The 16712-nt window shown below is 40.3% G+C and overlaps 2 protein-coding genes across 6 annotated transcripts in view; both read right to left on the bottom strand.

The window, feature by feature from the left end:
* The window catches only part of LOC137588734 (BAR/IMD domain-containing adapter protein 2-like), a 54372-nt gene extending 46661 nt beyond the window's left edge, over positions 1-7711 (bottom strand). For 4 of the 5 annotated variants that reach the window (XM_068305973.1, XM_068305975.1, XM_068305977.1 and 1 more), the window contains exon 1: positions 7430-7651. In XM_068305973.1, coding sequence (XP_068162074.1) covers positions 7430-7504 — 75 coding nt within the window. In that variant the 5' untranslated portion in view covers positions 7505-7651. Of the gene's footprint in view, positions 1-7429 lie in introns of all 5 variants that reach the window. The other variant, XM_068305978.1, reaches the window with a different exon arrangement.
* A 3955-nt stretch (positions 7712-11666) lies between these two features.
* Positions 11667-16401, bottom strand: chmp6b (charged multivesicular body protein 6b). Its single transcript, XM_068305349.1, has 8 exons — positions 16201-16401; positions 15079-15188; positions 14516-14603; positions 14357-14443; positions 14208-14273; positions 13581-13661; positions 13409-13481; positions 11667-13161 (listed from the first exon to the last, which is right to left on the bottom strand). The coding sequence occupies exons 1-8, from the start codon at positions 16267-16269 to the stop codon at positions 13118-13120; spliced, it is 618 nt and encodes a 205-aa protein (XP_068161450.1). The 5' UTR covers positions 16270-16401; the 3' UTR covers positions 11667-13117.
* Positions 16402-16712: the final 311 nt, after the last annotated feature.

Raw genomic sequence — 16712 nt, 5'->3', positions numbered from 1 at the left:
TTTTCACACATTAAAATATAATCAGTGAAATTCTATCAAATGCCAACCTATAAAGTACTTTAATTTGGTATTTTAGTGATTCATGCCAAGGAGATAAAACACTGAGGTCGTGTTTTGACATGAAAAGCCTCTCGAGAAACTAAAGGTGCACCAAGATGATTGTTGGAAGGTTAAAGATTTTCTCTTCAGTGTCAAAAATATGATAACATAATACTAATGAATGAGGTATTTGCACTGGAATTAGATAAATGGATCTAATCCTGAAATGCTGTTCTTCCTATCATGCAAAAATAATTTCTATATCTCTGCCTCAATTTCTCGAATAATCATAAGACAACCGCTTCCTCTAAGTAACACACAAATAAACTGTTTCTCGAGAATCCCTGAAAGTAAATTGGAAAAAATATCACCTACCCACTGAACAAACATACTGTAAAAAGTCAACACTGAATGTGTGTGTGAATTTAGGATTACATTTGATTAAATGTGTACACACAGAAAGGTCATTTAACCAAGGTGGTCGTCTTGGAAATTGCAAAGACTCATGCAGGGTTTGTTTGGCTCCTACTCACAACTCAAGGTGACTCCTTGTCGTCACATTTCACTGTGTGTGAGTGTGACCACATGACAACCCCTTTTCATAACCTGCGAACCATACTTCAATTTCTCACCATGTAGTGTCAGCTAGTGTCCAAACAATCATCACTCACACACATGCAGCACAAAAGCAGTGGGTCATCTTCACATGACGCCAGTTTTGCCCCATTTTCTTCAGGTATTACATAAAAACCACGGATTTTATCTGCACCACAGGTGAAAAGGTGACTCTTTGCCTTCTTGTGCAATTCTATAATCCTTGCTTGTAATCTGTTAATGACAATTTGACAATCCATATAGTATAATAAGAGTTCTCTTTATGAAGTTGACTTTTTGTTTATAGCCGAATTTTCACTCATCCTTTTGTTGGCGTCTACATTTTGCTTTTCCACAAGCATCTCCTGATATTATCGTTTTCAGTGGAAACATTTGCAGTCATACAAATGGTATGAAACAGATCAATCTGAAGCAATCTGAAGATTTCATAAACCAGAAGTAAAGGAATCAATCAGACAAAGGGAAAGATTATGGTCTTAAAGCAAAATGCTGATTAATGACTCCTCGCAGCCCTGTGGCATGTTAAGCATGCCAAGAAGGAATCCTCAACAAATGAAGACCCAGACAGGACATGGTTTACTTGTGAATGTATCCTCAATGTGTTACAAATTTTTACAATCCCGTAAATGTATGATGACTGAAAGTCATGCCTTTCTCCCTTATATAAATGCATATACTGTACATCCAAATATTTACACGCAAAGTCACATGGTATGCTGGAATAAGAATCACTAGGAACATGTAATAGCAAATCTGAAACGATATAGGAGATCCTATCTGCATTATAAACTGTGTGATTGATAAGCTGATGTACCCTTTATGTCCATTAGTGTTTTGCTGCCGCTCCTCATTATTGTGTTCTTCCGGAAACGGACATTATTTGCCTCTGCTCAGCCAGTGTGACAGTCATCAAAGCTGCACTGCTTCAACGCCCTCGGGAGATGGAAATTCAGTCCCTGTCTGCTCTGTGTGTGTATGAACGTTTGAGAACTCATCCAATTTCCCTTTTAGATGAGCTCTTATCTGCTTGTGGGCCTGCAGAGGCAGCATCAGCGCCCCCCATTTCACAAGGACACGCAGGGGGGTGGGGATGGGGGGGGGGTACTTCCGCCGCCACAAAAGGAAGTGCTGGAATTCCCCCCCTGTGACATGGCAACCAATCTCGATTCACCTCACGTTTGGCTCATACCACATGAAAGCTGACGAGAGGCGAGTGCGAGGAGGCGAAAGGGAAGAATTCTCCATCACCATCGTGTGAGAAGAGGCTGTCCTTATCGCCCCCACTGATTTCATCTACACCACCCATTTTCCATTTACACACACAAGTGAATGAGCAATGCTCAGCGCTTATGTCCATTCACAAATATCACAGGCAAGAGCATGGCTTCCAAACACCACATGTCAGGGAGAAGATCCATTTGGCATCATTTCCTGTGCAGAGACAATTTAGCTGCACATAATGCCAGATCGTGCCAATGCAGGAAAGTTCGTGTGTGTGTGTGTGTGTGTGTGTGTGTGCGTGCGTGCGTGTGTGTTTTTGCGTGTGTGTCTGTGTGTGTGCACCAGCAAGATAATGTTGTATTTTAGCTTTAAATCCCCTGATCAAGTTCTGTTTTCTATCCCTTCTCCATTAAAACTTGAGATTCCTGATAAAATGTCAGTATGAGTCTACATCCCAAATTAAACAAACACACACTGCAGCATAATTTCAGTCTAATTACAGAGAAATAATCAACATTTGTGTCTCCTCGCTCGGCCTCTATTTGCTCTATCTGTGTGTGTGTGTGTGTGTGTGTGTGTGTGTGTGTGTGTGTGTGTGTGTGTGTGTGTGTGTGTGTGTGTGTGTGTGTTGTGTGTGTGTAAAGCTAGCTCAGTAACTTCCCTCTCATCCTCTGCCAACCTCCCAACCCGAAGCAGCTGCTGCTTCTCCTCACAGATCTCTCTCCAGCTCCCGTTAGATAACTTACAGATGCATTAAAGGTTGCCGGCCTACTGCATCCACACAGTATATGCCAACAGTTATGATGTGCGACGGCTGACAAAGCTGCATCGTAACAGACCTTTAAAGTCGAAATAAGACCACATGCTCCTGCACCTGTGCTGAGCTGTTTCCTTCTTGATGATAATTTGGAAATACAATACAATACAATACAAGCATTCAATCTTAATAATAACTAACAATTATGTTATTATCTTGTATTTCTATGGAGTCAGGCGTGCTGATTCATAAAACTCACAAAAATAGCTGGATTGCAGCATCTTAAACAAAGTTAAGATATAAACACAATGATTAGAAAGAAGTGCAGGCGATGATAATTATGCTTCTGCAAAGCATCAACATATTTCTCAATGAAGGTTAAATTGCAAAACTATGCGGCTAATTGCTACGTCTCTTTACCGTTCCCTTCTTATGCAACACAATCACACACTCCACAATGTTGTTCGATAGTGCCATGATGATGTTTGCCAAACTTGCTGCTGCCAAAGAGCAGCAATGAGGCGAAAACGTTACAGGACACAGAATGAAGTATAAAGGGGAACAGATCTTTGAAGGCACAGAAGCGTAAAGCCAGTGATGTAGTTTCAACGTGTTAAGAGCGCTGAAAGCAATGGGACTAATCGGAGAGGAAAAACTAGATTGGAGAAATCATGCCTTAGTTTAGCTCATTTATTTACTTCTTTACACATGATCGGACACTACAGGCTTGTTTTCCCCTTCAAATTAAACAAGAACAAATCTAGTCTATACTGGGGTTGCAGCGATCTCCCTGGAACCTCACCTTATGGGTTACATACACAACTAAAGACCTAAATGGCTCCAGGAGGAACAAAAAGCCAATATAAATCGGACTTGTATCACTTTAGGGATAAAGTGGTACGCAGCAGTTGTCACAACACCCCACAAACTGGACAAGAAATCCTCCCTTGAGCACATCTACATTTGGCTTTGCATACTCACTACCCTGGTCTCGTATCTTGCAAAGACTGGACCGTGAGACGATTGGAGGGATTTAGGATTCCAATCATTTCAAGATGTTCTTACTGACAGCCAAGCTATACAAATGCTCATACAGCACTCCTGTCATCTTCAGTGGTGATTTATGGTGTACAGCTTTTATACCGCTGCTGAGACAAGTAAAAGGATCAGGATCACCACCGCCCAGAGGACAATCTGAGTAACCCTGTATACTCATTACTCACACTTAATTTAATATACAACTCACTCAGATTGGAAAATATGTTTCAATTCATTTTCTCTGTGATTACATCCACAATAGTCAAATAAGCATATTCTAATTTATCCAAAGAGGAATATCAAATTTTCTTTATTTTTTCACCAATCAATTATCAAAATTGATGCTGTTGAAATGCTAAAGAAAAGGCTTGGGGTTATGGGGTTAGAATACTGATAAGTTTGGTTTTACTCCACAGTATTAGCATCACCTTTACCGAAGCACATTTCCATCTAGATATTGATCAGAAATAAAATAAATTTGATATATGGCAGAACAGTAAATCAGGTCAAGCAATGGAAGGACTGATCCCTCTATAATCCACGCCATCAATCACAAATCATCAGACGTCTCAAACCAGCCTCACAGTGACATTCCTGCTATGTTCAACAGCCTGAAGCAATGTTGGGAGAACAACACTTGGCTGAATAAACTCCTAAACAAACATACAGATGGTGCTTGCTGAGACAACTGAGACAACCTGAGGAAAAAAGTTTACCCATATTGTCAGTGGGTGTCCCACACACACACACACACACACACACACACACACACACACACACACACACACACACACACACACACACACACATACACACACGAAGGCTTCACTGTGTCCTCAACATACAACAGCGGGGCATTCATTCTCTTATTTGCATTTATACTGGTGTGATATTGCAAAGCTTGATACAGTGCCAGCCACTCCACAGTGCAATATGGGCGCTGACAGGAGAAACACACACACACACACACACACACACACACACACACACACACACACACACACACACACACACACACACACACACATATTCGTGAGACACTGCCCACACAACTTCATCCGCCAGTATGAGTCATCCAAAAATTATATTCAGCATCTCTCGATTCGATGGAAGAGTAATGAGGTTAAGACTTTGGTCCTCTACTGTTGGGTTTGAGTTATTCTGTTTCTGGGGGTTAATAGTCTAACAAAGAGAGAAAATGAACTGCTGTAGTGCTGCTGGAAAACAAACTCAACATTCATTCAGGGAATAAAATTCATCATGCTCAGATCATATGATTTAGAACTAACTGGAGCTTCTGTCCTACTTTGTCGAGATTGCTATGAGATTTCCGTATTGTAGTTCCGAATATCCAGAATATAAATCCAGAATATATGTATAATAATAGCATCTATCATTACATCACTTTATTTTTACTAATAATTTAAATACAAGAAATTATGTGATAAGCCTTGCTCAGCATATTGTATCATTGTGTTCTGCAACTGCTCGCCAATTGCCAACATGTCGTTCTCATGACATGTGTTGTCTCTACTTTGGCTCCTTGGTGGAGGAACAGATTTGAGTGTTAACAAATATGAGCTGGCACCTCTGGCCCTCTTCATCTTCCATGCCTTCAGTGAATTCATAAAGACTTAATAGCATCCCTAAACGCAGCTCCACATAAGGCCAGGCTACCTCAGCTCCAAATCACCCAGGCTCCCCCCTGCTGCAGTATCGAACCGACTTAAGCACCCGGCAACGGCTGCTTCTCTTCACTCCTGCTGACTCCGTAATGATGCAGCCCGCTGATGACAGGAAGGAACCCCACTGATGTATTTCTGCAGGATGGCATTTTCTTCTTGACCCCTGAGAGGATCATTCTCTCGTTAAGGGTGGCAGCTTTTTTTTTCCCCCCCCATTGTCCATTCAATTAAAACGGGGATGCCATCACTGCTACAGATTAGGATCATGTCGTTTTATTTACAATTATTTGCATAGTCTCTCCAACTTCATGGAGACCTGTTCTGACAGTTTGTTTTCATCGTGATATCTATTCAAAGACCTGAACTTTTGTGCATTGCATGTCATAATCTAATGAGTGTGGGTGTGCGTGGTTGCACAAAAGGACATCTAGTTGCAGGACCTTATTTCTAATGAATATATGATGTGAAGAAGCTAGAAAAGAAAATATTACAGTTTTCTTCTTTACAAATGATCCTCTACCTCCTCTGCCTGCTGCTCTTTCCTTTGCATGATTTCTCTCCCGCTGCAAAAAAGCCATAGTAACCTCCCACAGCATGACGCGTCTAAATAAGTGAACTGCAATCTTCAGCTGCCTAACTTGTGAAGTTACACAAAACCCCCTTTACCAAATAATGAACTTTGATTGACCCCACCCCACCCCCCACCCCCTCCTATTAAATCACCTTTGGCTCAGCAAGCAGTGAGTGCACTTCCCCCCTCCCATCCACCAACAGCTTGAATGAAGAAGCTCTTCAGCAGCCTGGTGATCTTTCATGAAGGAAAACCCTTGTTGGTCTTGTGCTGCTGAAATGCACCTCAGCTGGAGAGCTGCCCTGAGTGCTGAAGACAATCCCCTCTCCACCTTCACCGCCGCCTCCATCTCACTCAGCTTGAAGAACAACTTTGTTGTCAAGATAATAATGCAGGACTTCAGAGTTTGTCATCTTTAGCCTGTCAAGTTTCAAGTTTCCAAAGCATGTTGGTCTGTTCACAATGTATCTGGGATGGAACGGCGGGTTTTTGGTTTCTTGTCTTCCCCCTCTTATAACCTGAAGCAGTGCTCTCATTGAAACCGAACCAGGATTTCAGGCTGGTGTAGTAAAATTGGGGTCAAATGCAAAATAACAGCTCTCTCACCAGAGCAGCTTCTTTGTCTCTGAAGGTATCGATTTACTCATTCAGTCATCACATCAGGTGGAGAATTTGGGGTCCAAAGTGGAAACTGAAAAACTCATGCTCACAATTGACATGTGCAGTTCCATCTGTGTATTGCATGTGTTTTTGTGAGACATCGACGCACACCCTCCTCACCGTTGCCTGGATTCAAACCGATGCCCTCAGGTGACGCCTGATTCATTGGCCTCCAGGAGAGGCGACCATCATCCACTGCAAAGTGTGTGTTGTGTGTGTGTGTGTGTGTGTGTGTGTGTGTGTGTGTGTATGTGTGTGTGTGTGTGTGTGTGTGTGTGTGTGTGTGTGTGTGTGTGTGTGTGTGTGTGTGTGTGTGTGTGTGTGTGTGCGTGTGAGTGCGTGTGTGTGTGAAGTGATCTGAGCCCCCGGGGGCCAACTGTCAGTTTCGAGGTTTGGTCGAAGAAGTCGAAATTCTTTTTTTATTTTTTTTATTTATTTTTTTTTAAACTGACTGCACCAAACCGCGATTGAAAATAAATCCTTCTAACCAGAGTTAAAGAGGAGATTCCAGACTTCCAACCAGTGATTTGATTAGTCAACAAAACCCATTAACCCAATGAATTAACCAAACATCCAGCTCATCCATTTGTTACCGCTTGCACTTTATCGCTCATTTTAATCTATTTAAATGACCTTAATCAAAACGATCGGCATTCCGTCTCCGTCCGGTAGTCTAACAGTCTCACAGGACAGACACGGTGTCCCTAAGGTTAAGACGTGACTCACGTCCACTGAGTCAAAGTTATCCACCGTCCTCCATCCGCAGGTGCAGCAGCAGGTGTCCCTCTGCGGCAGGACCCGCGATCAGCGTCGGGGACCAAACTACCAAACTGCTCGTCTTACCTTGTAGACGTTCTCCGTTATACGGTGCACTTCGTCGGTCCGGGACATCCTTGCTGGAGCGCCAGTCAGAACCATAGACTAAAGATTTCCTTTGGGTGAGGGTTGAGATGTTTGGGGGGGTTTTGCGATCCGTGACCAGTGAAAGGAAACAGCTGATGGCTTTTTTTTTGTGAATCGCAGTTCTCGTCTGTGGTGTCCGAGAAACGAGCTCGTCCGACCGTGGGATCCCTGGTTTTATAGGAAAGCCCTCCGCTGCTGCGCCCACACTAGCCCCCACCCGCCCCACGCAGTCACTCGGGCAGTCAGTCACTGCCTCTCGGTTGGAGCGCAGAGGCGGACTCGCTGCTGAAGAGGCGGTGCCGCCTCCGCGGGACGTAGGAAACATGACAACTTACGTCCTCGGTTAAACATGCTGACTGAATGAAACAGGAAGCAAATTATTATTAGTTTTATTATATTTGTGTGAATAATGACAGTGGTCAGAGAGTCATGGAATGCTGTGCTTAACTAGAGGACCAAAGGACAGATTTAATGGTAGATGTGAACATGATCAACATACTAAAAGGAAAATGAACATCACATTTTTTAAAGAAAAAAGTACAGATTTTTTTTTATTGTAGTGATTGGTAGATAATGTTGTAATTACTTATGAAAATTAATAATTTGAGTTAAAAATTGAATTAAAAAAGAATAGAAACATTTTCATCAAAGTCCCTTTAGTCCATTTAAATAGATTTGCGCTTAGCTCAGGATGTGCTTTAGGTGTGTGAAGGAAGGTATGAAACATTCATTCATACTTGAACTCCACATTCATCTCAGCATCTGTAAAACATGCTGAATTTTTTTGGCCAGTGTTTGACGAAAGAATGCTTCAAAATTAGTCCTTCAAGGGCTTTAAGATAATCACAAATTATTAAACTGCCTTTACCTGGAACAAACTAAACAGTGCGCACAAGATTTTTTAATCTGTATTCTCCGATCAACCTTCAGCATATTCAGCTGTGGAGAGATATTTCAAAATTCTTGAGACTTGGAATCTTCTGTATAATGATGGCTGATATTAATAATTTATTATAATTCTTTGAATTTTTTTATTCAAGCATCAATTATTCTACCAAATATAATCCCTCCGGTATCCTCTTGTCAAGCCACCATCATCATATGCACCTCATTACCAAGTAACACTGACCACATGTATTAAGTACTGTTAAACTAACATTTTTTGCCATTACAGTCTAAATGCAGCATCTGAATAAGCCACCCTCCACTGTGTCACACGTAGCCCACACACTCCCTCTGCTACAACCATTCAGAGGACATGACCAAGCATCATTACACAGAACCTGGCCCAGACTACATTTTTTCAGTAAGGTTGTAACCACCGACACATCAAGTCATTGTATTCTTTTCTTTTTTTTTATTTTTCAAATATAGTTAAATTTGTCCAAATTCAGCAGACTCAACATTTAACATACCTGGAGGTAAGACTCATATTATTAACTGCTGCTAATGTATTTGTTTACCCTGCTCCACAGTAGTGTGGCTCCACGCTTTGAGGGTGCGTGGGCTCTGGCTGATATGTGTGGGACGGAGTAACATTTTCTTGGATTTCAAAGCTTTGTGTGGTTGGATGGGGAATCCCACACATTTTTGACGACACATCACGATCTTAAGGCCTCTGAATGGCAGAGGATCTCTGTGAAAGCAGCCAGACACACAATTTATTCCACAATGAAATAAAACAGATGAGATTGGTCTGATGGCAGTGACATTATAAAGAGGGATCTTGGCCTCATTATCAGAACAGATCGGTTTTGTTTGGATTGCCCCATCTGATGAAAGTTGATTGTGAGGATACCAAACTGCAAATAGTGAAAATCATTCAGGCGTGTTTGATCTTCACTAGAGCAAACATTGTTGATGTCGGCAAGGCCATTGATTTACTCCTCTGCGACCATCCAATACCCACAATTAGTTTACACAACTCAAGTGTTGGTCTTGTATTATGTTCATCGACTGCCGCTCCACCTTGAAACACAGTTACATCAAAAGGAATTAAGATGGTGATATTGAAACACAGTTAGCCTAATATGTAGTGCCGCAGGCTCGAGGCTCACGTGACCCTAAGGTCACATCAATGCAGAATTGCTTTGACAAGACATACAACACACACACACACACACGCACGCACGCACGCACGCACACGCACACACACACACACACACACACACACACACACATGCAAAAAGACATGTTAGTTTAATACAAATACATATACAGAACTGTATGTTGCTTATTGCACTTTGACATTATTGAACCATTTCAAGCAAAAGATGTTAGAAAATGTGTTACATATCTGTATTTCTTTTTTTATAATGCTATTTCACATTTTACAATGTTGAATTTTCCATCTCTATTGGATTGATGGGATCCAACATGTCACAAACAAGGATTTCTAGCAAAGGATCAGCCAAGCATTCGGCTCACAATATAACCTGTTTACTATGGTAATAAAGTGGAAACTGAGGTGATACGGGCATGTCACCACATTCTCAGGCCTCTGAGGAGGCCATCTTACAAGGTGGAAGAAGACGATTGGAAAGAAAAGTTGAGAAGATAACATTGGAGAATAGACCCACTGGAAACACAGTGAGGCAATAAGAGCTGCTGAGGACAGAGAGGGATGGAGAGAGTTGGTCAACAGATCATCTACGGTGATTCAACGACAAGAAGAAAAAGAAGAAGAGGAAGAAGAAGGGTTTGATTTAGGAACAAAAAAAAACTCGATCAAAGTTCAGAAAAAAAATCTTTTGGTTTAAAATATTAGGTTTTGTTTCTATAAACAAACCGTCAAATCATACCAGTGTCTCATTAAAAATGACCAAATGTCGTCTTGCATACATGCAATCTCAATGTACAGTAATACGAAAGCCATTGTACTCTATGAAATGTCAGGCTTTTATGATAAATCATTACCCAATTAAGAATCAGTGAAAATAAAAAACTACAAAGAAAGAAAGTATGAAATGAAGTCCACCTTAGAATCATTATAAGGAAAAGTTGACAATTGTGTAATCGTGACACCGTCTCAGCTTCAGAACATCACAGATCCACCGCTAAATGAATATGTACTAAAGATCACTCATCAAAATGTCTGTCAAGTCATTCCAGAAAACTCAATTATAGGTTGACTGTTAATGTTTTTTTTAGTATTGGGGGGGGGGGGCTAAGGAGTGGTGACTTAAATATTCATTTATGTAAACATGTGGCTATTAAAAGTTATGCTTAAGTCTAAACAGTTCTGCCAGTAAATGAATTCAGCCCACAGTGGAGGTGTAATCAGGTAGGCAAGAATCTAGGTAGGCAGGACACATACAAACACACCTCCATATCTGAAGCATCCATTCAACAGCATTTGATCTTCCCGTCATGTTCATCCCACTACCGCCCTCTCAGCGTTTTTTCTCTGTGTTCACATCCATGCCTGTGATTCATCATCTGGACTCTCTGACATTCAGGTTTTCGTCTGTGTCGCCCACTCCCACGCTGCACCAGTGAGCTTCGAGCACACAGTCTGCAGCAGAATGACGCCGGCCCATTCAAAAAGAGTTCATTACTGTGAAGCGGATTTTAGTTATCTTGACCAAATTGTACAGGGTCAGATAAGTTGAACTGGTCTAGTCTGACAGTAGGAACTAGAAACAGGAACAGGAGGAAAGGGAGTTTCATCCTCTATTACACATCTACTCTTCACATACTGTACCTTCATTTGGAAAAACAGAATAATATAGAATGTATAGATTTAGACATATGCAGTCATTACACCCACCATTCCATTCCAAGCTGTTATTTCTTCACTTTAACAGCATCCACTGTCTACCAGGTGTTGAGGATGTCGCTGCAGGGATTTTTCTCAAGTGGGGATGGACATGGACACAGATGTTGTGTGGGAAGGTCTGACTTACAGCCCAGTTCAACCAACAGGTGTTGAACTGGGTTGAGGTCAGGACTCCGGTGGAAGTAATTATTTCTCCATATAGCTGGCCTGGACAGAAGGGCGTGTTGAAAGAGAAAATGTGATTTTAAACCAGAAGAATATGTTTGTCTCAGACTGACATCTCCATCTCCTGCCATGTAACGCGTTTTGTGTAAAACAGTCCATGGCAGCCATGGCAGTTATTTCTGAAAATACTTGTCGCCCCCTAGTGGTCTGATAAAATTAGTGCCGATTCAAGAGCATGATAATAAAATTAGTTTTATTGTATAAAGAAGGAACAAACGGGAGTCATTAATCCAGGTTAAGATGACACTTTGACGCTGTTAGCCATCAACGTTTTGTCTTTGCAAGACAAACTACTTTACAGATTAGGAAAATAGATTTTCAAAGATACACAAACTTTTCATACTGCAATTCAACACACATCTACACAAGTCAATCTGACATACACAGTAAAATAATAACACACCCCACATCAACAGTGTGTGTTGGATAAAGATCCAGCTTAGGTTACGTCATTACTTTGAAGGGATTAAGAGCTGTTGTTGGGCTTCACAGGTAAACTCACAGATGATGTGATTAGTCCCTTCTCCAATGACACTGAGCTAATCCGTAAGAGGAACAGATAACTAGACTCCCTAAGGTGCTTTAAAATGGGTCAGACTGAGAGAATACTGTATGACGGAGTGTTTTTACATTTTAGAGAAACTTTCAGAATTGGTCAAATTACCTTTATGACTGCAAAGCTCACCAGCCTGACAAGAAAGATGAGGTCCATGTTCCTTGTGACCGTCTTAAAATGTGAATTCATTTCTATAAACTAAAAGAAGAATTTCTGTTCATTCCTGTTGTTGCCTGGAGATGCAGATTCACTTTATCTACCAAATAAAATATCACTCGTCATTTCACTGCGTCGTTGAATAAACTAAACCTAACAGCGGGTTTAAAGGTACGATCCATCATTTTTAATTGTGATGAACTTCAACTGAAATATTATATATACACACACACACACATCTATCTTAGACACTTTTGGTAGGTGGATATTAAAGAAGCCTGCAGAGAAAATAATGTTTACAAGTTTTATTTTATAATATAAGATACAAGTAATTTGTGTTTGCTATTTAGAAATAATAACTCTTGTACTTCAACTTCTTGTTTTGTTTACTTGTCTTTGGGCTTCTGGATATTTTTTTCCATGACATTTTTCTATTCTTTAACGTCGAATGAAAATTTGATTGCAAAACCCTGACAAATAAAAACACGGAGCGGAAAATTAAGTAACTCAATAAAACCTTTTAGCAGCTTGGCTCAATCAATCACTTATAAATGGTAAATACTCAATGAAGATAAACTGATCATTACATCATTGTGATGTCAGTCGAGAATGAACACTCAAATGTTAGGCACAATTATCTGATCTCAATGGTTTTCAAGAATAAAATCAGGGTCTCTCCATTGAATTAAGGAAGTCGCAACAGTGTACAAATCCCAAGTGTCTTCAGGTGTCGACCTGCAGGAGAGTAGGAGGAAGAGCAGCTGAGTAACATGGAGGAAGATCAGCATTGGCGAATAACTGCTGCCACTTCGTCACAGCTCCCGAAAGGAGATTCTCCAATGAATGTTTGTGTGGTTGTAGATTTGTGTTTATCTCATGGAGAAGCTCCTGTCACTACATTGATGGAGGCCGGTCACACAGCGAGGAGTTCTCTCTTTCTTTTGGATGAATCTTTTTCTGAAATGAAAACAGATTGAAAACCTTTTTTTAATAAAATGCAGCAAAGAGGGGAAACAAGGAAGAGCTCTGAAACCAAGATAATCTGAAATCTAACAAAAAGAATTGTGGTCACACATTTATCACAGTGAGATACGCATGTCTGTAGTCTCATTAACTATAACCAGCTGATGCTAAAGAACTGGTCACAATGCAATGCAAGACAGCCAGCATTTGTTGACGTCAGCCTAGAGTAGGGGCCACAAACCTGGTTTCCGCTCTGAGGCTGCTGGGACTTCTGGAAGCTCATCTGAAGGAACCTCAGGAAGTTCAACGTCACCCTGAGAGAGAAAGTTTGTATAGGATTACAGACATATCTGCTTCAAATCCTCTGAACTGATGTTGACCTTTAATATTAGAGTGCCTCAATTGAAACCGACCTGAGTTATGGCCTCCAGCTCAGCCAGCACAGCGTCTTCATCTTCTTGTGACAAAGAGCCAGCTAGCATGTCGTCTATTTGCTGTGGAGAGATGAGTCGCTCAGCAAACAGCACAAATAAAGAGACTTGATGGCAAATGTGAGAAAAAAGATGATCAGGCTATCAACATCAGTTGGCAAAACATCATCAGGGTTCTTCTTACAATGTCTTGTGAGTTTTGAAAATGTTGAATCTATTCCATCATCTTATCAAGGTTTGTTACATAATTCTATAATCAATGAAGAATGCATTGACTTTAGAATGAAGAATTCATGATATTTAAACTCAATTAATATCTAAAACCATCATGCCAGATTTGTTTGTTGTCCCTGAATGATGAAATGAGAATTCCATCAATGTTCCAAACATTTTAAATGAAATGGTGGAAATACCAATATGCCCCTAAAAACGAGTTTCACAACATGATATTGCATTCTTGTGCATCTCACTCACACACACACACAAAGATTTAACATCTTGACCAAAGAGACTACTGGACTTTAATGCTCTGTCTGAGCAATAGCCACCATCAAGCAAACTGTGGGCGAATAAATCAGTTTGGCGTTTCTGGCTCAGCAGAGGACTTACCCTTTGGTACTCAATACCCTCTTGGGTTTCATCCAAAATCCGTTCTACTTCTTCAATAGACATCACCTACAAAGAGGGAAACCAGACCTCATCAATAATCAGGTACAATGGGGCATACTGCATCAGTCAATGAATTTGACATTGCCCACCTCATGCATTTTTTTCAGACAATCGTTTCCAACTTTCAATCCTTCAATGACTTTTCTTTCAATCTGAGCAAATTCCAAGTCTTGAACCTGAAAAAAGAGAAACTATTAGTTTCACCTTGTTGCTAAAAACCACCGCAGTCACATCCTTCCAATACTCACCATGCGCTCCAGGTTTCCTATCTGGTTCTCTGTCTTGTCTAGAAGTTGATCCTGGTAGCGCTTCTTTTTTAGCAAAAGGAGAGCTTTCCTGAAATAGAAAATAAAGTGAAATTAGATTTTCTCTGTGAGAATTAATTAATCCAGAACTACAGCTTTCCAATTTAGGTAAAATAGCTTAGATAATGGCAATTCATTCTAGGACCAGCCTTGGGATCCCTCTAGAAGAGCTAGTGAAGATTTCTGAGGAGGAGATGTCTGGAGAGAAGGAAGTCTGGGTATCCCTGCTCAGACTGTTGCCTCCACGACTTGACTCTGAATAAGCAGTACAGTAATGTGGAGGGATGGATGACACTATTCATCCTCGAGCATCAATGCAAGCTTGAACAACAGCATCAAAAGTAGAGAAAATGTCCCATCATTCACTGAAGTAATTGAAAGCGACCTTTGATTTTGTTATTATAAACTGATTTATTTAATTTCAATAATAATCAATTAAATTTTCTAAAATAATATTGTGCCAGCTGTTCAGTCTTTCAAACTGACTAATCTTCTTGTATACTCACTCTTTTTTGCCATTTTTCAGCAGCTGTTTGGCTAAAACCCTCTCCTTCTCCAGCTGCAAGTTTATCCTCTTCTGATACTGCCTCAGCTTATCTCTTTGCTGTTTCAGTTGCTGCAACAAAGAAACAGAAAAACAAGGATCTCACATTCATTCATTTTCTGCTGCTTCATCCGCCATAGCAGGTCACGGGGATCTCACATATGTACAGTATTAAAAATGTTTATACTCACAGATTCACATCTTACAGACATCAAATATGTACAATATGTGTGTCTTGTTTTTTTTAATTATAACCTGTAATATTCAGTAATTTTCCCCCATTGAGTGTGAACTTTTGGGTATAGTACTGTGGGTTTAGCAGTAAATGGCTTGAAAATAACAAAAATAACATTTTTTGCATTGCACAGCCTGGTTTTAGCAGACCCAGCATTGCAATTAACTACTTTAAAGTCGGACAGAAGCCTAACAATATCAAAAAATATCCCCAAAGTAGCCAACTAAACATCGTTATCAATTAAAAAAAAACATTGAAACGGTAATTAAACAAAAAATCAAGTAACAACTTGTTTTTTGATTTCCGTTTATGAAACGAAAATCAAATTAACCATAAACGGACCGGGAAGCACCCATAGATTTTAGATCAAAGCTAGTGCTTTGATCAATGGTCTTGATCAAAGCTAGTGCTTTGATCAATGTCATGTCAGGGCATTAGCTTTGATCTTTGACCTATGCAAGTAGGTCAGGGTATTTTTTTAAATTCAGGGGTGTCGCGGGATGTTGCAGTTTGTGACTACATTGGTTCTTGTTAGCATTAAGTTAGCTGTTAAGCTGCCACATCGTGCGTCAGTACCTATAGATGCCAATGCCGCGATTTACATTCTCTTACATCGTGGGTTTACAGTAAATGTTAGATTACACGATGTCATTATATCAAATAACAGATCTAAATATTGACATTTTTTCATATACACTCATGCAAACCTTATTCAGAACTGAAATATCAACCCAGTCAAAGCAAAATGCTTTTAAATATGTAACCGTATTTTCAAAGCTTTTGAATCAGACCAAACGTAGTGTTGAGCCTCATAACACTTAGCTAGCTGGTAGCTAGCCGTATAATTACCAAAATCGCCTTGTCTTGTTCCGTCACACGCGTCTGCTTCCTTTTTCCAAAAAGATTGCCCATTCTCATACAGCATCCCAGCTACAATTTACACCCAAGACGATAATGTGAGACCAATCCGACATTTAAGTCTTCTTAATCTTGTAAAAACCGACTAGCATTGCTCCCTCTCCATATCTGTGTAGTCATTACTGTCCACACCCACATCAGGAAGTACGGTGTTCGGTTGGGACAAAAAGCCTAGCAGCACATTGGGACAAGGCCCTCTGATGTGTATACAGTTGTTCCTATGTCTTTTGTTTTATTGGTTATTCATCGCTCGTTTCCCTCTGAAACTTGAAGCCCTTTATCTTATTAAGAATGAATATTTAAATATTTTTTTCGGACGTCTTACATTTATAAGATTGACTAAGTACAGTGAATATACAAACATACAAACACTTGAATGCAAGACGATTTAAAAAGTAGTGTATTAAAAAATGTCAAATGTCACGTCAGATTCAGTTCTTTGT

The sequence above is a fragment of the Antennarius striatus genome, chromosome 21 (assembly GCF_040054535.1).
Source record: "Antennarius striatus isolate MH-2024 chromosome 21, ASM4005453v1, whole genome shotgun sequence".
NCBI classification, from domain to species: domain Eukaryota; kingdom Metazoa; phylum Chordata; class Actinopteri; order Lophiiformes; family Antennariidae; genus Antennarius; species Antennarius striatus.
This window is presented reverse-complemented; position numbering and strand designations above follow the sequence as displayed.